Source organism: Gymnoscopelus microlampas (assembly GCF_963454915.1).
Source record: "Gymnoscopelus microlampas genome assembly, chromosome: 10".
Classification (NCBI taxonomy): domain Eukaryota; kingdom Metazoa; phylum Chordata; class Actinopteri; order Myctophiformes; family Myctophidae; genus Gymnoscopelus; species Gymnoscopelus microlampas.
The window spans coordinates 31,732,059-31,751,210 of record NC_139947.1 but is presented as its reverse complement, the minus strand read 5'-3'; the positions used below and the strand labels follow the sequence as shown (position 1 = coordinate 31,751,210).

The window sequence follows — 19,152 nt, the reverse complement described above, 5'->3', positions numbered from 1 at the left end:
ACACAAGGTGCTGTACAACAAACAGTGGTGTGAAGTAACTAAGTACATTTACTCAAGTACTGTACTTAAGTACAATTTTGAGGTAATTTTACATTACTGAAGTATTTCCAATTGTCTATACTTTTACTTACTATTTTATTTACTATTATTTGAAAACTTTAGTTACTAGTTACTTTGCAGATATAAATGATTACATTATAAAACATACATTAACCACTTTAGCCTTATTTTATACATCAACAAGCTCACACGCTATTTTCAAACGTATTAGCACTTTTACTTTTGGTACTTTAAGCACATTTTGATACCAAAATGTGTTGTACTTTTTACCCATATCACAAACAAGGCTACTTTATGTGTGTTTTCGTTTGTATTTTGGGGGATAGAGATTAGATTACATGCAGACACAACATTTGCATGATAGGTGTTGATGGTTTCAATGTTCCTATTGTTTCATGTTTCACTCCTGAGCACCGCCTCTTCACACCGTGTCTGTGAGATGTCTTTGAGCCAGTGTTGCCAGGTTTTTTTTATAATAAATTTGCACCAAGAATTTTATTTGAAAATAGCAGTCTACAAGCTCACAACGAGTTGCATCACGAGTATATCTTGTATAGCTTGTATATCTGCCATCTTCAAATAGCCGATGTATACAGTAGGTAGGTTTAAAGTGCTCATGTGAGTCATGTGACCCATAATCGCTTCTATTGGGCTTTTTTTTCTAGACCTGCTTGCTTGTTTCTCTCACAGAATCTGGCAACCCTAGCCACAGCACGGGGGCGTGTATTAGCCAAGGCACCAAGTTGGCTTTACAGGATAGCAGTTTGTTGTTAGAGAACTCTGCTTGGAAACTATTAACTGCATGATGAATTTGTTTAATTTGTGAGTAAAATGGCAACAAACACGAGTAGAGATTTATTTTATGCATCGGGTGCTGCTTCGAGTCCTCGCAGACGCCAGCCTTCGACTCCGAGAAGAACAGAATTATTAGGTGGTCCTCTTAGCTGGTCGAGAGCAACGCTGCTCGGGATGATGCTTTGTCTACGTTGCTGCCTCTGCCTGCACCAAAGAGCAAATAACATCAACCTTGCGGTAAGTGAAATTATGTCTGACTATATAGGCCCTGTGTCTACTATCTAGAAAATTCTTTGTATGAGTTGCTTGTAGAAAAATAAGTGTAACTAATGTTCTGGTGGGCAACCGGAAGGCTCACCCCAAAACACGATCGCCACCATTTTAGGGGGAATACCAGGTAGAGATTTTATCGGATATGTGCTGGATTTGTGCCCGGGTGACTGTGTTTGGGGCGAGTGTTTTGGTATTCCTTTGGTGGTTTGCCAAAAGCATTGATTTCCTCAAATTGACCTTTTATAATCATGCTGTTTACAGGAGGCTGTGAGGCGTCTACACAACTCGGAGAAGAATAACCACATTCAATCCAAAAGAAGTGTAAGTAACCAAATTCAACTATATCACAATCATGCTTTAGTAAGAGGGGAGACCAAGCCCCACCAATTTGATTTGTGGTGGGGGATAGTGGGGGGAGGTAGGCCTGTGGATTGAGTTCCTGTCCTGGTGAAATGTTTTAACTGATAAAAAAATTTGCACATGACTAAAAACTAACACGGTTCTTCTCTTCCAACAGGGTAAATTCTCCACATAGTATTGATGTTGCAGCTCATCTTTTAGGAGAACTAAGCATTAGTTTCTGTAATGTTGATCCTGTTTTTATAAAAGGTAAGCGCACATGCATAATACACTCACAGTATTCACATAAGCTATTTGCATCTTAATAGAGTGGGCTAGACCTGCAGAAAACAGCAAACCTGTATTTCTTATTGTAGCCTACTTACAGGGCATTGTTTTGTCTTTTTGTATTCAAAGACCCCTGTGTTATAATTGAAAATAAATAATTGTAATTCTTTTTTTCTTCTTCTGTTTTTCTTCAAGGCTTCAAGGACTGCCATTTTGGATCTTCAGCCCTCCAGCAGTCCAAAGTTCAGGAGATCATCTCCAAAACCTCATACCAAACGCTGCATTCTCCAGGACCCAATGCTTGAGGACACAGAGCAACTCCAAAGATGTACTTCCATTTTGGATCTTCAGCCCTCCAGCAGGAAGAAGTTCACAAGATCATCTCCAGGACCTTGTACCAAACGCTGTGTTCTCCAGGACCCAATGCTTGACGACAAAGAGCTTGAGGACTATGTTTTTAGTGCAAACTTGTTAACTCAAATCTTTGCTTCTGGGTCCCTGGAACAAAATATATTTCTTCCTGTGGATTATACCAGGGACACATGACTTGGATTTAGCTCTTCCTTGGACCCACCCGTGGATTACATGAGTAGCCTACAAGTGACTTTGTTTTCCTTTTCCCGCTATTTTTCTTTGCTCCTCCTCATGGCACTACTTGCTGACTATATGTCAGTCTATGTGGATTATGCGGTCGACACACACTGACATTTTGCACCGTAATCCTGTGTATAACGCACTGACTTTTGACTTTTTTTTCCCCAAGCACCTTAACTAACGTCCATAAGTATATCATGCACAGTATACATTGCTGCTATGTTCATGCACATATCTTATCTCAGGTAGCATACTAGTGTGAGTATATAGACACACATTTCACCCACTTTTTTTAATTAAACCTGTGATGTGACAATAAACCTGATTCTGATTCAGAATATTTGAATATATATATTTTTAGAGTGAACATTTTTAACTCAAATCTTTGCTTCTGGGGTCCCTGGAACAAAATACTTTTCTTTGAAACAGTTTACCTTATCTGTGTGCTCCTGTTCCATTGTTTGTTTTGTATAAATGTATTTTTCTTGATCAATAAACATAATTACATGAGTTCTGCCTATGTGTTTTTCTATATATATATATATATATATATATATATATATATATATATATATATATATATATATATATAAAAAAAATAAAAAATTAGTGCAGGTAGTGGGGGGGGACTATAAACCATCCCTCCCGGTGGGGGGGGGGGGGACAAGCCACAGCCCCTGGGAGGGGGGGGGGGGGGCGCTATAAACCACCCTTCCCACTGAGGGGGGGGGGGGGGGTATAAACTAGGGGGTTTATACAAGAATTAGCATGCAGAATGTGGGGTGGGTGGGTGGGGTTATAAGCCACAGCTTCCAATCAAATGTAGTTTTCTGCACATGCTCAGAAGTGGTTGGGGTGGAAGGGTGAGAGGGGTGGGAGGGGTGGGTGTGTGAGGTCCTTGCTGGCCAGACACCACAGGGGGTAAATGCAAATGAAGGTCTCAGAAATGGTACATACACCTGAATATGTGGGAGGTATGTGGGAGGTGGTACATTAATGAATGAGGGCAGCATACACACACATACTCCCTTAAGTATCAGGGGTATGCCTGAGGGATACCCTCCCAAAATCATTGCTTTTCACCCAGTGCCAAAGACCAAGGAGATATGAATTTTCAAAGATCTTTACTCTCATCCACTTCCTTGTTAACTTAAAACTTTAAAATTTTGTATCTCGGCTCCTGAGTACTTTTTTTTTTTTTCATTGAAAAATCTCTGGCATGAATAACAATAGGCAGTGAAAATAATTCAGGCAGTCAATGTGTTAAAGTGTTTGACTGTACTCGTGCTGTTCTACATTTCTGTCTAATAAAATATTCAATCCAATAATAATTAATGGTAGCTACTGGTGTACTGTTGTGTAATAATAAATGTGCAATGTTGCTTTTGGCATTTCAGCACCCTCTGGTGGACAACTTTTTAGACCGTGATATATTATCATTAATCATATTTTATTTGTATTATCCGTTCCCAGAGCTTAAAATTGCTTAACAGAAATACAAACACCACAACAAGCAGGTAAAGCATTAAAAAGAAAAGGCTATGAGTATACAGTATGTACAGTTATGAAAAAGCTACCCTCAACAAGCATAGGCCAGTTTAAAAACGTTTGAGTTGAGATTCAAAAGCAGACAGTGTTGTACAACAGTGCACCATAATTCAGGAGCAGTGTTAGTAGGCCTAGGCTAGCCCTAGGCCTTTGACTGATTAATGGAATACTTTATCAACATGTTTGTTAATAGAAACAGTAGAAACTAAATTCTTCTTGGTTTGATTGTTGTAGCCAGGAGGATATCCCAGTCATCAATTTAGAACATCCTCTTATAAACTGCATGTTTTCATTATGCCAACAAAAACAACATCAATAGGTTCAGGGTATTGACATGTACGATTTTTTTTTGTCAACGATCGTAGTAAAGAAGCGTTTATTCCTCTCACGGCCAGCTCGGCATGTTATACCTCAGGCTAGGGGTTTAATGGCAATATCTGTTGTGCTGTTGGGATTAGAAAAAGACGTGGCACTTCACACCCTGTGTCAAGAAATAATTGTCAGGTGCGTGCGTGCGTGCGTGCGTGCGTGCGTGCGTGCGTGCGTGCGTGCACGGCTATGGCTGTGCATAGAAAATGTGCATCTGCAGGTGCTCTGTGCTGTCACTAGCACCAGGGCGCCTCGTTGGCTTTGAAGAGTATTCTGCTGAGTCAATTCGCATACAAAACAGCTCCAGATGACGGCGCCTCAGTAATTAAGGCCTAAAGAAATGGCAACAAAGCCTCCCTTTTGTTTTACATCTACACAGTAAAATCCTCAGTGTTAATTTAACTCTGAGAGTGTATGGGTCCATTTGGTCCATTTGTAACCAAATGTAGAGTTGGAACTGGGATAAATTAACACTGAGGAATTGACTGTGTATTTTTTCATGTATTGCTTTGGAGAGCCCATGTCTGAATGCTTGATGCATTGTGCCCTACAGGGACGTGCACAGATAGACTCTTGGTGGTGCTAGAGCACCTGCCCTTTGCCCTCTTGACCAGAAGTGCCCTTTTGAAATAAAGAAAGTTTACAGCAGGGGTCTTCAACAGGGGGTCCGGGACCCCTAGGGGGTCCTCAGAGTTACTACAGGGGGTCCGCCAATTCTTTATGTGATATGATTTTTCTTTTTACCATAATCACTCGAAACCTAGCATCCCTCTAGCATCCCTTTAGCCAAAAATAGCAGATCTACAAGCCCACAACGCCTCGCGCTGCGGGCTTGTAGATCGGCTATTTTTGGCAAAGAGGTATAGGTGTAGAGGGAAAAAAGAGCAGACCAAGTCAACAAAAAAAAGTATAATTTACTTGAGCACCTGCCCCTCAAAATGTCTGTGCACGCCACTTGTGCCCTATCAAGGAAAATGGCAAGGAATTGGAAAACAAACTCTTTTTGAATTAATGTTTTTAAAGGATGATTGCTCTGTGTCTGCTGTCTCAGCCATATGATGGCTGAGACAGCAGACTACGAATGTGCTGCGTGCGTGCGTGCGGACAAGGATATATGACCTGACCTTCCTAATGGACACAGTGAACTGCATGTCTTTCGATGCTACTTTACTCCCGCATGTGCTCTCTCTCTCTCTCTCTCACTCACTCTCTCTGAGGACATTGAGCTTTCTCTGCCCCCCCCCCCAGAATATCACACTGGAGGCTTTCTCTCTATCTTCTATGCCTCTCTTTTAGCTATTGCTCCAGATTTCTCCCAAAATCTGCTGAAGGCCCAAACTCTGGCCCGTCAGGGTGGTGATGTGCTGATCGAATGCAGGCCCAAGATGTCTCCTCGGGGCATGATTTCCTGGAGGAAGGGGAAGGAAGCCCTGAGAGAAAACCACAGGTATGTGGTTTTACTTGCATTGCAGGAAGCAGTGTGGAGCCATGGATTGCAGTTGAAAGTCCCAGATGTAACTATTGTTGAAGTCAGACTTTTTTCTTTTTTTTTTTACTGTGAGCTTGATGTACTACTGCTGTGCTTTCGTTCCATATCAAAGCGTTTCATGCCAAAGTTTTTCCTCAAACTGAACCTCTGGAAACTGCAAGGAATGTTCTACTTAGTAGCTATGACAGAACCATTCGAATTTAATGTAATATTTGTTATACAGTATAACGGTCAAGACAGCTTTTTGTGCTGTCCCACAAGCTGATCTTCAAGCTCACAATGTGTAGCAATCGAGACATGTTGTGAATTTGCAGATCGGCTATTTTCAGCACGGGAGACCTTCAAACGAGAATGGCTTAATATAGGAAAAGACGTGGGGGTCGGAAAGCAAGAAAGAGGACTTCTACCATGGGTATAACTGTGAAAATGGATTTGGGCCCCGACGCTTTATTTGCAGTTTGATATTTGACCAGCTTTTACCACTGTAAAAACGGTTTAGGTCGAGTGCTTTATTTGCTTTATCTGCTATTTCAGCAGTTTGATATTCCAGCATTCCACACTTGATATTCATAGTGACCCACTGTGAAGAACAGAACCACAGCACGACACAATACAATTTGAATTGCATAATGCATTCGACACTCCACCACTCTGCCCAGCCATCTACATTTCTCCCCCCTCTTCTGTGCTGTACCCTTCTCTCTCTTGGCTGCATGTGGAGCTGTTTTCTCCACTGTTTACTTAAGGTAATTGGCCATTCCTAGTCCAAGGCACATGGATCGATGTGCTGATCCATCCGTTCATTAGCAGTGTGTAAGGCCCAGAGTGTTGTTACTAGAGCACTCTACAGGCTATGATCCAGGCTACCATTGAGATATGGAAGACACTGGTGAATACCCCAAAAGCAATAATCAATTCCTGGCTTCAGCATTAGCATATCCTCCCCTAACCTCTTCTGCCTTCGCGGTGGCAGTGACACTAGGGAACCTAAGCGAACATCTTGTTTCATTACGATCCAGGTTAATTGTGGAATAATTCATTATCTCTTTGTGACAGACGGAACCGACAAAGGGACAGGTCAGACTGAACAAGAAAGGAGGAGATGTTAAAACATTATAATGAACCAGGAAAAATGCGTTCTGCTCTGCAGGGGTGATGCTGGTCAAGACAGCAGTGGGTTGTCATAGTTATATGGCAAAAGCCCTGAACTACTGTTCTTACTGTAGATGTGCTATGGCTTTCTGAAAAGAATGGAAGCAATGTGTGATAACCAAGAGATGACACACACACACACACACACACACACACACACACACACACACACACACACACACACACACACACACACACACACACACACACACACACACACACACACACACACACACACACACACACACACACACACACACACACACACACACACACACACACACACACACACACCTATCTGTGAAATGAATGGGAGTATATTCAGAGTCATACATAAAGTTATAGTACCAATGTAATGGCATGACTGACATGGTGAAAGGGCTGGTCGTGGAAACTGTCCCCTCTGTCCGTTCGGCCTTGGATACTGCAGTATTGCCTGCCTGATGGTAGCAGTGTGAACAGATTGTGGCTGGGGTGGAAAGTGTCTTTGATGATCACGACGTGCTGCTGGGCCATCCACACCTCCTCTGTAGTGCACTGCGGTCATAGGGCGGTGCAGTTCCCATTCCAAGCAGCTTGTCAGAATGCTCTCGATGGTGCTACTGTAGAACGTCTTCAGCCACCTGAGGCTGTACAGATATTGTCGGGCTCTTTTCACCACGTCCATGGTGTGTGTGGCCCATGTGAGGTCCTTGGAGATGTGTACGCAAAGGAACTTGAAGTGGATGGCCTCTCTCCACTGTGACGCCATTGATGGAGATGGGGCGTGCTGTCTTCTCTGTTTGCTGTAGTTGACAATCAAGCTCCTGGGTCTTCTTGACATTGAGGGCAAGGTTGTTCTAATGACACCACTGTTTCAGTGATCTGACCTTGTCCCTGCAGGCTGTCTTCTTCTTGTTGATGATTACACCCATCACTGTCATGTGGTCAGCATACTTGATGACGTTCAAGCTGTGCATAACCACAAAGTCATGGTTGTACAGGGAGTGGAGGAGAGGGCTCGGCATGCACCCCTGTGAGGCTCCTGTGTTGAGGGTCCCATTCCCACCATCTGGCTCCACTATCCAGCTGCAAACGGTCAGGTGCAGACCCAGTCTTGAGATTGGCAGGAACTATTGTATTGAATGCTGAGCTCTCCCCGCCAGAGGAGAAAGGGCAGTGCGAAGATCCAAGGCAATTGCATCAGTAGATCTACGATATGCAAATTGCCATGGGTCCAGCAAGGCAAGGAACATGGAACAAAGGAAGTCACAACCTCTTGAAGCATTTACTGTCAATTGAGGTGAAGGCGACAGGACTCCGCTCCGTTTATTTCTCGTTCTTCTGGCGATGTCGTTCATATCCCAACCACTGTTCAGGTTAAAGGTTTTCTGTGGTGCTTTATGCTATTTTTGATGGACAGGGACATTCAGATGTTGTGTGTTGATGTTCAACACACTCTTTATTCAGACACTCATTCAGGCGTCACCGTGTGTAACCACAGCCATGCACTGCACAAGTTGTCCCTGACATGACTAATAGACTTGTAGTGTTGACGCAAGCTCACTGGTGTCACTAGCGATCTGGAAGTCACAAGATAGCACAAGACAGCAGCACACAGAGACGTGTGCAATGGTGCCACCCTGGGGGAGGGTTGAAAAACAATGTCTATAGTGGACATCTTTAAGCCCACGGGAACAATACCCTGGAAAGAGGTAGAGGTTGAAATTATCAGCAAACATTCCCACCAGCTGGTCTGGACATGCTCTGAAGATACGGCCCGCGATGCCATCAGGGCCTGTAGACTTAGAGTATAGTATGGTTGTTCACCTGCTTGAAGCCTCTGTGCACGTCAGCCACAGAGATATTTAGTGGGCTGGCCTCCTCAGATGGGGCTATCTCCGGCTGGTTGTGTCTGTTTACATCGAACGGAGCAAAAAAGGTATTCATCTCACAAGGGAGGGAGGTAGAGGGGCTTTCTACACAGTTGGTTCTCCCTCTGAAGTCTGTTATTGTCTTTAACCCCCGCCACATACTCTGCACACCTTTCTTATGGTTCTCTGGAGGACATACAGGGATATCAATGAATCTGCCATAATCCCATCCAGGAGCTGTATGCAATATTGCGCATATGAAGTACTGCAACAAAAGTCACCGTTAATTCATGGTTTCTTTAGGATATATTATAACTGACTTTGTTCGAACAATGAAAATGTTCTTCCTGATAAATCCTGTGACTGTGTAAGCTACTTGTTGACATTATTCTCAGAAGCATGCCATAACATCTCTAAGGTTGAGTTATTTGACCACAATGCCAAGCATCAAGTTTAGTGAAAACCTAAAACTGCCGTTGGACAATATAACATAAATACCTAACTGTAAAGCATGGTGGTAGTAGTGTTATGGGTTCTTGTTGCTCTGCTGCTTCATAATCTAGCCAGCTTGCCAGGAATCCTCCATGAATTCTTCACTCTAACAGAGAATACTTGAGATGCTGGGGTATTTGTAAAAAGAAATGAAGCATTCGTTGACCTTTCAATATGACAATGCACTAAACCATAACAAGCAAATCCACAAAAGAATGGCTGAAATGAAGGAATAGAGGCTTATAGAATTGCCAAGTAAAACCCTAGATCTTAATGTAGTTGAAATACTGTGGGGGGAAATGCAAGAAAGCCCTCAAACATCACATGGTTGGAGGAGTTCTATACTCAAGAGTGAGCAAAAATCCCTCCCAGTTGATGTACTGTAAGATACTGAAGAACTTATATCTGCCAAAGGCCTTAAGTGTGCTTATATTTTCCACAAAGTGGATACTGTATTTCTCTTTATTCCTGCAGATTAAATTGCAAAGTATGATTATCTATTGTGTGAAATAGATTTTTTTTTACAGTCAATAGTGTTGAAATTATAATTAGGCTGCCATAAGTTGCGCGCGCGCGCGCACACACACACACACACACACACACACACACACACACACACACACACACACACACACACACACACACACACACACACACACACACACACACACACACACACACACACACACACACACACACACACACACACACACACACACACACACACACACACACACACACACACACAAAATTGTCTTTCCTTGTTCCCTGGTTCTAAAATGTCATCACTTATATTTGCACAGATACCACAAAATCCCCACCTACAGTAGTATATTTCTGCTCCACTGTCACAGAAATGTGAAACAAACAGGAGACAATGGTTTGAAAACATGCAGTGGGGTTATGCATTAGTGGTGGAATCATTCAGACATGATCCATATCAGCTCTAATTGTGCCCAGAACTGCGCATGCTACACAGGAATTTACCTGATGCAACAGTTTCCACATTCTGTTTGATAACATCTTTATTTGTGCAGGCGGAAATCCAAGCAGGAGGCAAGGCACACCTGCTGGTACATGCAGTGAGTTAGCGGGGTTCCGAATTTCTCATTTGATCTGGGATTAATTGTTCAACGGGCTCAGCAGCTTTTTCAGTGCCTTGCCTCACGGATATCCATCTTCACCACAGTGGGGGAGCAGGAGACTTAGACGACCCCCCCCCCCCACACACACACACACACACACACACACACACACACACACACACACACACACACACACACACACACACACACACACACATCCCTCCACCCATACATTAGAGAAGCTAAAGAAAAGTGAGGCCATGGTGGAGCAAAACTCATTCTTGGTACAGCACCAAGGCTGAGACATCATGGTTAACAGGAGGGATACATTCAGTGTGCTGGGAAATCCATGGTCCCAGGCCAGCATAGAGATTATTTGTTGCAAATGCAGGAGTAAATGTGAGCCCTCGCTAGCAAATATAACACTCCTCTGAAACACGGAAAGAAAAATGCAATCCCACACCAATTTCATATGCTAAAATCATTCTAAGTCTGGGATTCGATCTCCAACCAAACAGCCATACAGTAATGTGCACCATCAATGGTACACGTGGGAGAGAAAGAAAAAAACCTTGTTCGAGATTTGATTTAACAGCCCTGCCCTGAAGAGGGTGAGCTGAATATAAGATGTTGGGGGCTTAGCATTATTGCAGCATCTCTCACAAACCAATTCCCGTGTTCCTGGCTCTTTAGCATTACTTTTCTCCACATCGAGATGGGCGCTGCTACCACTGCTATTACAGGAGTGGCACAGCACTAATCCATCCCACTGGTTCTACTAAAATACCCATAATTCCCTCTAATCTTCCTGGGATAATGTTTACGAGGATCTGCAGGAGAGGAGAACAAATCAACTAAGTACAAGGCGGGATCTGATTAGTTAATCAAATCATGTGGTGGTCCTAGCCACAGTACAACAGTTCATATCCCAGGCATATATAACAGGATAGCCTTATAACAGGATTGCTGTGCACTAATACTGGGAGTGGCAAGGTTAACAATAATATGCTTACCATAATTAGATTGTGGCACTGACCGCTGCCAGCTCCTAACAGATATAGGAAGTGGCATAATATTGGCAATTAGATTGAAATGGGAAGTGGCACAATATTGTCAATTAGACTGAAATATTGTGACTAAGTTCAGTGTTGTAGTCAAGTCCTTTGATACCGGAACACAACCAAGACTTTTGGTGGTTAAGAAGACCAAGAGTGGCAAGACAAAGAGCCCAACTAAATTGAGTCCAAGACTGAAAGGAGACTCAGATCAGGACCTATTGGTCTGAAGACCAGACCAGAACTACTACCCTGATTGTTTGTTATTTTTATTTATTTATTATTTAAATGTATGTAATCAATGTATAATCTTGCAACTAAAACCGGTCAAAATGTGTAACATTCTTTTAACCGGTTCAAAGAGTGCTCTGCCAAAAACGTGATCAGATGGATGAGCAATAATATAAGACTGAATGCTTCAGTCTGTATCCTTTTGAATATCGCAATGCTTGTGAATATTTCCAAAGTCTTTCTATTTTGCCTTTATTGCACAATCTATCCTGTTCATTTTACGGCCACTTAGTTCTTTGTTGTACCATAGAGAGACCAACCATGGTGTGAGATTACAGCCTGTAGCTCACTTTAACACCAGCCAATAAGGTCGGGAGGAAGGAAGTGCTTGTTTACTTTATCTCACTGCAAGGGTTTTATGTACCCCACAAATTTCTACCAACACCTTAATTGCCACAGAACACCCCCAGAGAGAGAGAGAGAGAGAGAGAGAGAGAGAGAGAGAGAGAGAGAGAGAAAGAGAGAGAGAGAGCGAGAGAAATAAAGAGAGAGAGATATGAGGCATTTCTAAAGAGGAAACAATCCCTCTATCTCCCTTCATCTCCAGCCATTCCCTTCTACCTTTGATAAGGAGGAAGCCAGACACTGGTGGCCGCGTGGTTTAATGCCAAGTCTAATCCGTGTGACATCTCATATCCATAACTCTTTATTATGGTCCATTACAAAAGGAAGCCCTTGGCTCGGTTAGGAGAATATACTTCCTGCTCCCCTGGGGATGGCCGCTGTAGCAGAGGGCTAATGTATTTTAATTCTTTCAGCCTTGTAGGCTTAGCAGACCATTCTGATCATCTTGGAAGGTCTAGGCTGCCTCCTAGGGATCTATTTAGAGGAGGGGTGCTGTAAGATCTTTCTTAAAAGCGTGTTACCGTGTCTGAAACATTGGCTCAACCACATCACACCCTCCTGAGCAGTTTAGAAGATGAGAGGGGAGCTTAAAGTCAGGATTTGCTGGTATATGCATTTTCAGTGGACTAATTAATTTTGAAGGATGCTAAGTATAGTCAGGAAATTCAGATAAAACTACAGTTGATAGGCAATATCAGCGAATAAGAATATGGTCGTGACATACCCTTTGTAATTGGTGAATTTTACAGTGCATTCTTTCTCAGAGAGATAAACCTTCCTCGGTTTTACCTCTGCTATTATTCAACATTTAGAGTCCAGATTTTGAAAGGCTATCTTTTCCTTTCTTGAGGTAACCGTTAGTTCTACTAGATGAAAGGCATCACAAGACATGTTCCCATGGCAACCATCATGAATACTGTATCAATCTTCTTTCTGTTTACACATCATACTGAATGCCAATGATGCCACGCCATTATGCCTTTCTATCAATTATCTCACGCCGTGAAATGGTAAGTCACCATCTGTATTCATGAATCAGAAATGTTAGCAGTTATTGTTTGGCATAGGCCAAATTAATTAGTAGCACAGCACATGTCCTCATGGCTGTAGTTAATGGCTTGTAGGGTAGGTGATGGGTGTTTTAAGCAGTCACCTGAGTCAAACTAATTCTGAGCAGGGTGTTATTACACACCTGTTGTGCATGACGTTAATCGATGCACACAGGATAAATCAGCCGTCCCACACATACTCAGGGAGACCCTTGTTCCAGCTGCTCTGTCTGTCTTGTAACTCCTTATTTCTGGGGTGATAGCGACTGGGATTATACTATGCATGGCATGTTGTCACTGTATCTTTATGCTCTGAAAACAAAAGTGATGTTGATCTAAAAGCCCGCTGTCAAGTGTTCTCTCATGCCGAGAGCGCACTGTTATTATGGCTATAAACTGGTTCTACATCAGGACCCGAATGTTGCATTGAACAAATTCAGAGTCAATATGATAAATAAGAAAATATCCCTCCATCATACTGCAATGTAAAACTTTTTAAATGCTGAATCCTATCGTTCTATTTTGAGGGGGACAATTGAAAATGTGTTGAGAGCTTGCTTCAAAGGCATTGGAAATCTACACCAGCCTATGCAAAAGGACACATTTTGACACACAGAATGCATTGGGAAGTATTATGTCAGATTTTATGTCCTCCTATGAATAATAAGATTCAGGGGGGAAAATCAGCAAAGTTTCACTATAGTTATTCTTTCTCTGCACTTTTTCAGAATATCTGATGTATCATCATGAAGATATACAGTAGCATCATCCCATACAGTGTATGGCCTAATGGCCAGCATCGGAAATTCATTGTATTTTGATAACTTATGGGCCTAACTACCAGTATACAATTATAACATCAATTCGATCAAAACAGATAATGGAAACTAGAAAAAGTGCTCCTCGGAGCACAGGTCTCCGCCAGGTCAGGTACGTTATTGTGGCCTCCTGGTGGTGCTATAATAGGACAATGTGAAAAGGGTGCCATTTATTCTTAGGTCGTTCACGGCAATCGGACACTGCATTCATGATTTGAGGCATTTTGTTCCAAAAATGTGTTTTGCTAAATTAGACCTGCTAGCGGCGCTATAACAGGCCAATGTGAAAAAGGGTGGCATTTCTTCCTTGGCCTAGTGGGAATGTGTTTGTGAAATTTCACGGGAATCGCAAGCTGCGTTCAGGATTTGAGGCATTTTGTTCAAAATGGACCAATCCTGCACATTTTGGAAGCCAACCATAGCCGATGAGGATGGAATATGGTAAATCGGACAGATCCATGTTGATCACATGACTATAGAGATACTGTGTACCGATTTGCATGACGTTTGGATTAAATCTGTAGGAGTAATAAAAAAAAAAGGGTTTGCACAACTCGGCCTCCAGGTGGCGCTATAACAGGCCCATGTGAAAAATTTGAGGCAGAGGTTCTGAATTGGCATCCAGGGAGTGTGTGTGCACAGTATCGCAGCGACCGGGCCAACGGTGCCGGAGATTAGCTGTTCACAGACGGACGGGCACACACACACACACACACACACACACACACAGACGGACGGACGGTAAAACATACTCTCTCGCCATGCCTTTCGGCCTGGCGGAGACAATTATGTGCTGAGCATGATATTTAATGCTCCTTATATTATTCACCACACAAGACTACAAAGATTAAGGGAGATTGAAAATGGAAAATGTTTTCTGATGATTTAAAGCGCCTTGATAATAAAACAAAAGACAGGCTTCAGGTGTGATCAAATGTGTACACTAGGCATAAAGTAATGAATACTTGAGTGAATGGATCATATGAATCATAGTTTGCTGGCTTTTAGAGATGCTTGATGTTTTATCTATTAGACAGTGTCTTTGAGCATTGCATGTGCTTCATCAAAGCATATGTAACATTAAACAAATAATGTCTTAATCAAACCCTCTGCAACAAGAGTCAAGATTTGTATTGTATCTCATAAAACAAGAGACACAAGAGTAAAACTCTTTGGTTTGGATTAATAAAGAATATTAAGAACAATCACAAAGTATGTACACACTAAGGTGCTTGAAGGTGCTGTGTGCATAGCTCCTACTTTGAAATATTTCCCATCTGTGGGATGTCTGCCTCTATAGAAGGCCCATAGACCTTGGGCCTCATGCCAAACCTCGCCTGAGGTGAAAGAGCCTTTGCTGAGCTTCCTTCACCACACAGCCTTTGTGCACATCCCGGGTGAGTTTCACAGGGATGTTGGGAAGCTGAGGAATTTGAAGTTGGTGACCCTCTCCACTGTGGTGCTGTCTATGAAAATGGGGGTTGGTGCCCTCCGTCCGTCCTCCTGGAGTCCACGGTCAGCTCTTTGGTCTTGTTGATGCTGAGAGACGGGGACATTCTCATGGCGCCATTGTGTCAGGTTCTCCACCTCTCCCCTGCTGTTGGTCTCATCTATAACTGTCGAGTCGTCCGCAAACCTGTCCACTGTGTTGGAGCTGTGCATGGCCACGCAGTCGTGGGTGTACAGAGGGTAGAAGAATGCAGAGGGGGGGGCTCCTCTGTTGAGGGTCAAGGGGCAGAGGGGTTGGAGCCCATCCTCACCAACTGGCCTTGCGGCGCTCCAAAATAGAGGTGCAAGGCAAGACTCGGTTGACCGTTTTGAATCTGACACACGTGGCCTTCGTCAGAGCGAGTTGAAAAGCTGGGCAATGGGCATGGGCAGTCTGACAAGCGTAGCGACAAGCGGGGGGCAATGCCGTGAAATGATCGCGTTACGCACACGCCCATCCGCGTCACAAGTTGAATTGTGTTTAACCTTTTTCCTACGCAACGAAACACAACGGCAAACATAGTGTCGCTCCCTGTGAGAAAATCTCTAAAACACATTTCATCTCTGGCAGCAGGCAGACGTGTGCGTGAGACAAGCCCAATCTCGCCTGTGTGTCACTAGGCCTGTCAGACTGCTCGTCAGTGGTGGAAAAAGTACTACATTATTTACTTAAGTAAAAGTACCAATACTGCAATATAAAAATACTCTGTTACAATTAAAAGTCCAGAATGAAAAATTGACTTGAGTAAAAGTACAAAAGTATTGGCATCAAAATGTACTTAAGTACCAAAAGTAAAAGTACTAAATATTTGAAAATAGCAGATCTACAAGCTCACAACGCGTCGCATCGCGACGCGTTGTGAGCTTGTAGATCGGCTATTTTCAAATAGCCTAGGTATAAAATAGGGCTAAAGTGGTTAATGTATGTTTCATTATATCATAATTTATATCTGAAAAGTAACTAGTAACTAAAGTTCTCAAATAAATGTAGTGGAGTAAAAGTATAATATTTGCCTCTGAGATGTAGTGGAGTAGAAGTAAAAGTATTGGAGATTGGAAATACTCAAGTAAAGTACAAATACCTCAAAATTGTACTTAAGTACAGTACTTAAGTAAATGTACTTAGTTACTTTCCACCACTGCTGCTCGTGCCTCCCTACCTGCCTCTGCCTACTTGCTTGCCTCTCATTGAAAAATGAATTACTAGACGTGTCAGTCGCTTCTTGTGTAAAAAGGCCTTAATTGAAGCAACAATCTGTAGTTTAATCACTGTCTGATCAGCATTTGAAGCTTGATGTTGAAAGTGTGTCATGAAAAATTGGAGGCAGATGCTTTACTTTAAGGAAAGGCGACGAGTAATACAATTAGACGTGGTCTCTGAGCACATTTTTGTTTTTGCGGTTTTACTGATAATTAGGCTACATCACAATTAACTCTCTCAGTGCCAATGAAATAAAAGAATCACACCCAGTGTGAAGTGGGCGGTGTGTGGTCATCACAACATGACTCACTTAAAAAAAACATAAATGTGTTTGAAGTCCATACTGCTATTCATAGGGCTGCACATGTGTCATGTGTTTCGCTAGCCAATCACAGTCCTGAAATCACATTACAGCTAGTGGTGATGACACTAGCTGTAATGTGATTGGCTGACTTTGCAAAAGTATAGATTTGCATTGACTGTGGAAGGGTTAGCGTTGTAGACTGCGTTGTAGACTATTGGCCAATCACGGTGCAGGATTGGTCAGTGTCCAAACCTCACTTATAGGGGGCGGTTACACCGCCCCAAAAATATGTTCATACTGTGCCAGTAATTTTTTTTTTTTTTTCAAAGTAAAAAAAAAGTAGGAAGCGAGATACAGCCTTTTTCAGTTATAAGTTAAACAAGGAGTGGATGGAGCTGCAAATCTTCAGATAATGATATATTGGGTTCTGAAAAATTGTTTTAAAAAAAAAAAAAAAAAAAAGGTTAATTATTATTATTTTTTTTTAACTCGGGATTTTTCGTTCTGGCACTGAGGGCATTCAGAAAAAACTCGGGATATCTCGTTGTGTGGCACTGAGAGAGTTAAGACCTGAGGCCGATTGTACAAATGATGGACCCCCATCTGAAAAGGTTTTGTGCCAGGGACCCCCCAGAAAAGATTTGTTAAAAAAAAATCTAAATTATTCAACATTTTTCAAAATTGTTTCCAAAATAGCAGATGTACAAGCTCGCAGCGCAGCACAAAGTGACACGCTGTGAGCTTGTATATCTGCTATTTTGGAGAACCACTGTTCTAAACCACTGTTCTAAATTCTAAGAGTTATCTAAAAAACATATGTTGCTATAGTATATAATATAGCTAAAATGGAAAATCTTTCCCGGTTTTAATGGGTTAACACTTATTTTAACAACAAATATCACACCACCTTTAATCAGCTGGTTCTTAGAAATGAAACACTTCTATAGACTAAACGGGTCAAATGTAATGTAATGATTAATTCAATAACGAATATGCCAATGTAAGGGGGGGGGCAATACAATTTCAATTTAGTATGGGATAATTGACGATTATTTATAATGTTATAGTAAAGCAAAGTTAGACAAGCCTATTCAATCTTTTAAATTAGGCTATAACTCGCCCAACCTTTTCAAATTATTCTTATTTCACCTGTCAGGCTACTATAAAACATGGATAATCCCTTGCGTGCTGTATGTGAACTCGTGCACACCTGGTGGCTATTAAAATCAAATGATATTGCGGTAGCCTACTGTGCCTAGAAGACTTTCAGTATACCATTTTGAACTAGACCTGATTGGATGTTGAATAAAGAATAAAAATGGTACATTAAATTAAGTGTGCATTTTGTAGTGAGCATAGGCTTTACATATTTCATTGTAAATACCACGCACAGTAAATCAATCAGGTTTGGTGGCAATGCAAGAATTTAGCATCTTGGCAATGTTGACATTATGGTATACTTCCGCACAGCCAGGCTGGTGGAATTAATTTCAGTACAGAATTACTCCATTTAAAATAATGCATTGTAATAATTGTAACCACTTAGTGCACATCACATATTTGAGCTAATTTGCATATTTGTCCTGGGTTCAAATAAACTGAAGACCCATGTCTCACATCATCCCTGCTCTCTGCCCTCTGTTTCCTGTCATTTGACACTTTAATGCTTTAAAAACAGAAATGCTTTAAAAAAAAATATATATACTATTATTGTCAGCTCTATGCAGGGACTCTAATCAAAATGTATTGCCAAAGCCTGCTGTGGTCTCCCTATACAGTACTTAAGCAATAATGGCACTGTTAAGTCACATTGCGTGAACATAATGCACCATAAATACAACAGTTTCAATATTGCCACATATTTATGAGTTATTTCATTATGGTAAAGTAGCTTAGTCATACTTGTTAAATTTCTACAGTTCTCAACAGCAGCATTATAGAGAGATCTCATTCAAGGAATGAGAAGTCTAAAACACGCATCACTGCTTGCACTGAAATGATCATATTAAAATGATTATTATCTGAAGTCCATGCAGCCTAGCTTAGGAGACAGCCAATTCATAAGGCTAAATAATAACTTTTCCATTTTATCTTTCAATAGTTTCTATTCATTTGTATTTTTACTTTAAAAATCACACCCAGTGTGAAGTGAGCGGTGATATTTATGAGTTATTAATTTCATCATGCATCTCGGTAGCCAATCACAGCACGTCCTGCGAAGTGACGTGCTTACATTTTTTACATTATTATTAATTTCATCATGC

General features: G+C 41.8%; 1 protein-coding gene and 1 long non-coding RNA gene across 4 annotated transcripts in view; both read left to right on the top strand.

Annotated features, from left to right (window-relative positions):
* cntn3a.1 (contactin 3a, tandem duplicate 1) overlaps nucleotides 1-19,152 on the top strand; it is a 114,674-nt gene that overhangs the window by 71,322 nt on the left and 24,200 nt on the right. For all 3 annotated transcript variants that reach the window (XM_084069535.1, XM_084069534.1, XM_084069536.1), the window contains one exon: nucleotides 5,563-5,713. In XM_084069535.1, coding sequence (XP_083925661.1) covers nucleotides 5,563-5,713 — 151 coding nt within the window. The remainder of the gene's footprint in view (nucleotides 1-5,562; nucleotides 5,714-19,152) is intronic.
* On the top strand, nucleotides 693-2,767 carry LOC311053832. Its single transcript, XR_014601689.1, has 4 exons — nucleotides 693-1,092; nucleotides 1,390-1,449; nucleotides 1,646-1,737; nucleotides 1,951-2,767. It is a non-coding gene; the product is annotated as an uncharacterized lncRNA (long non-coding RNA).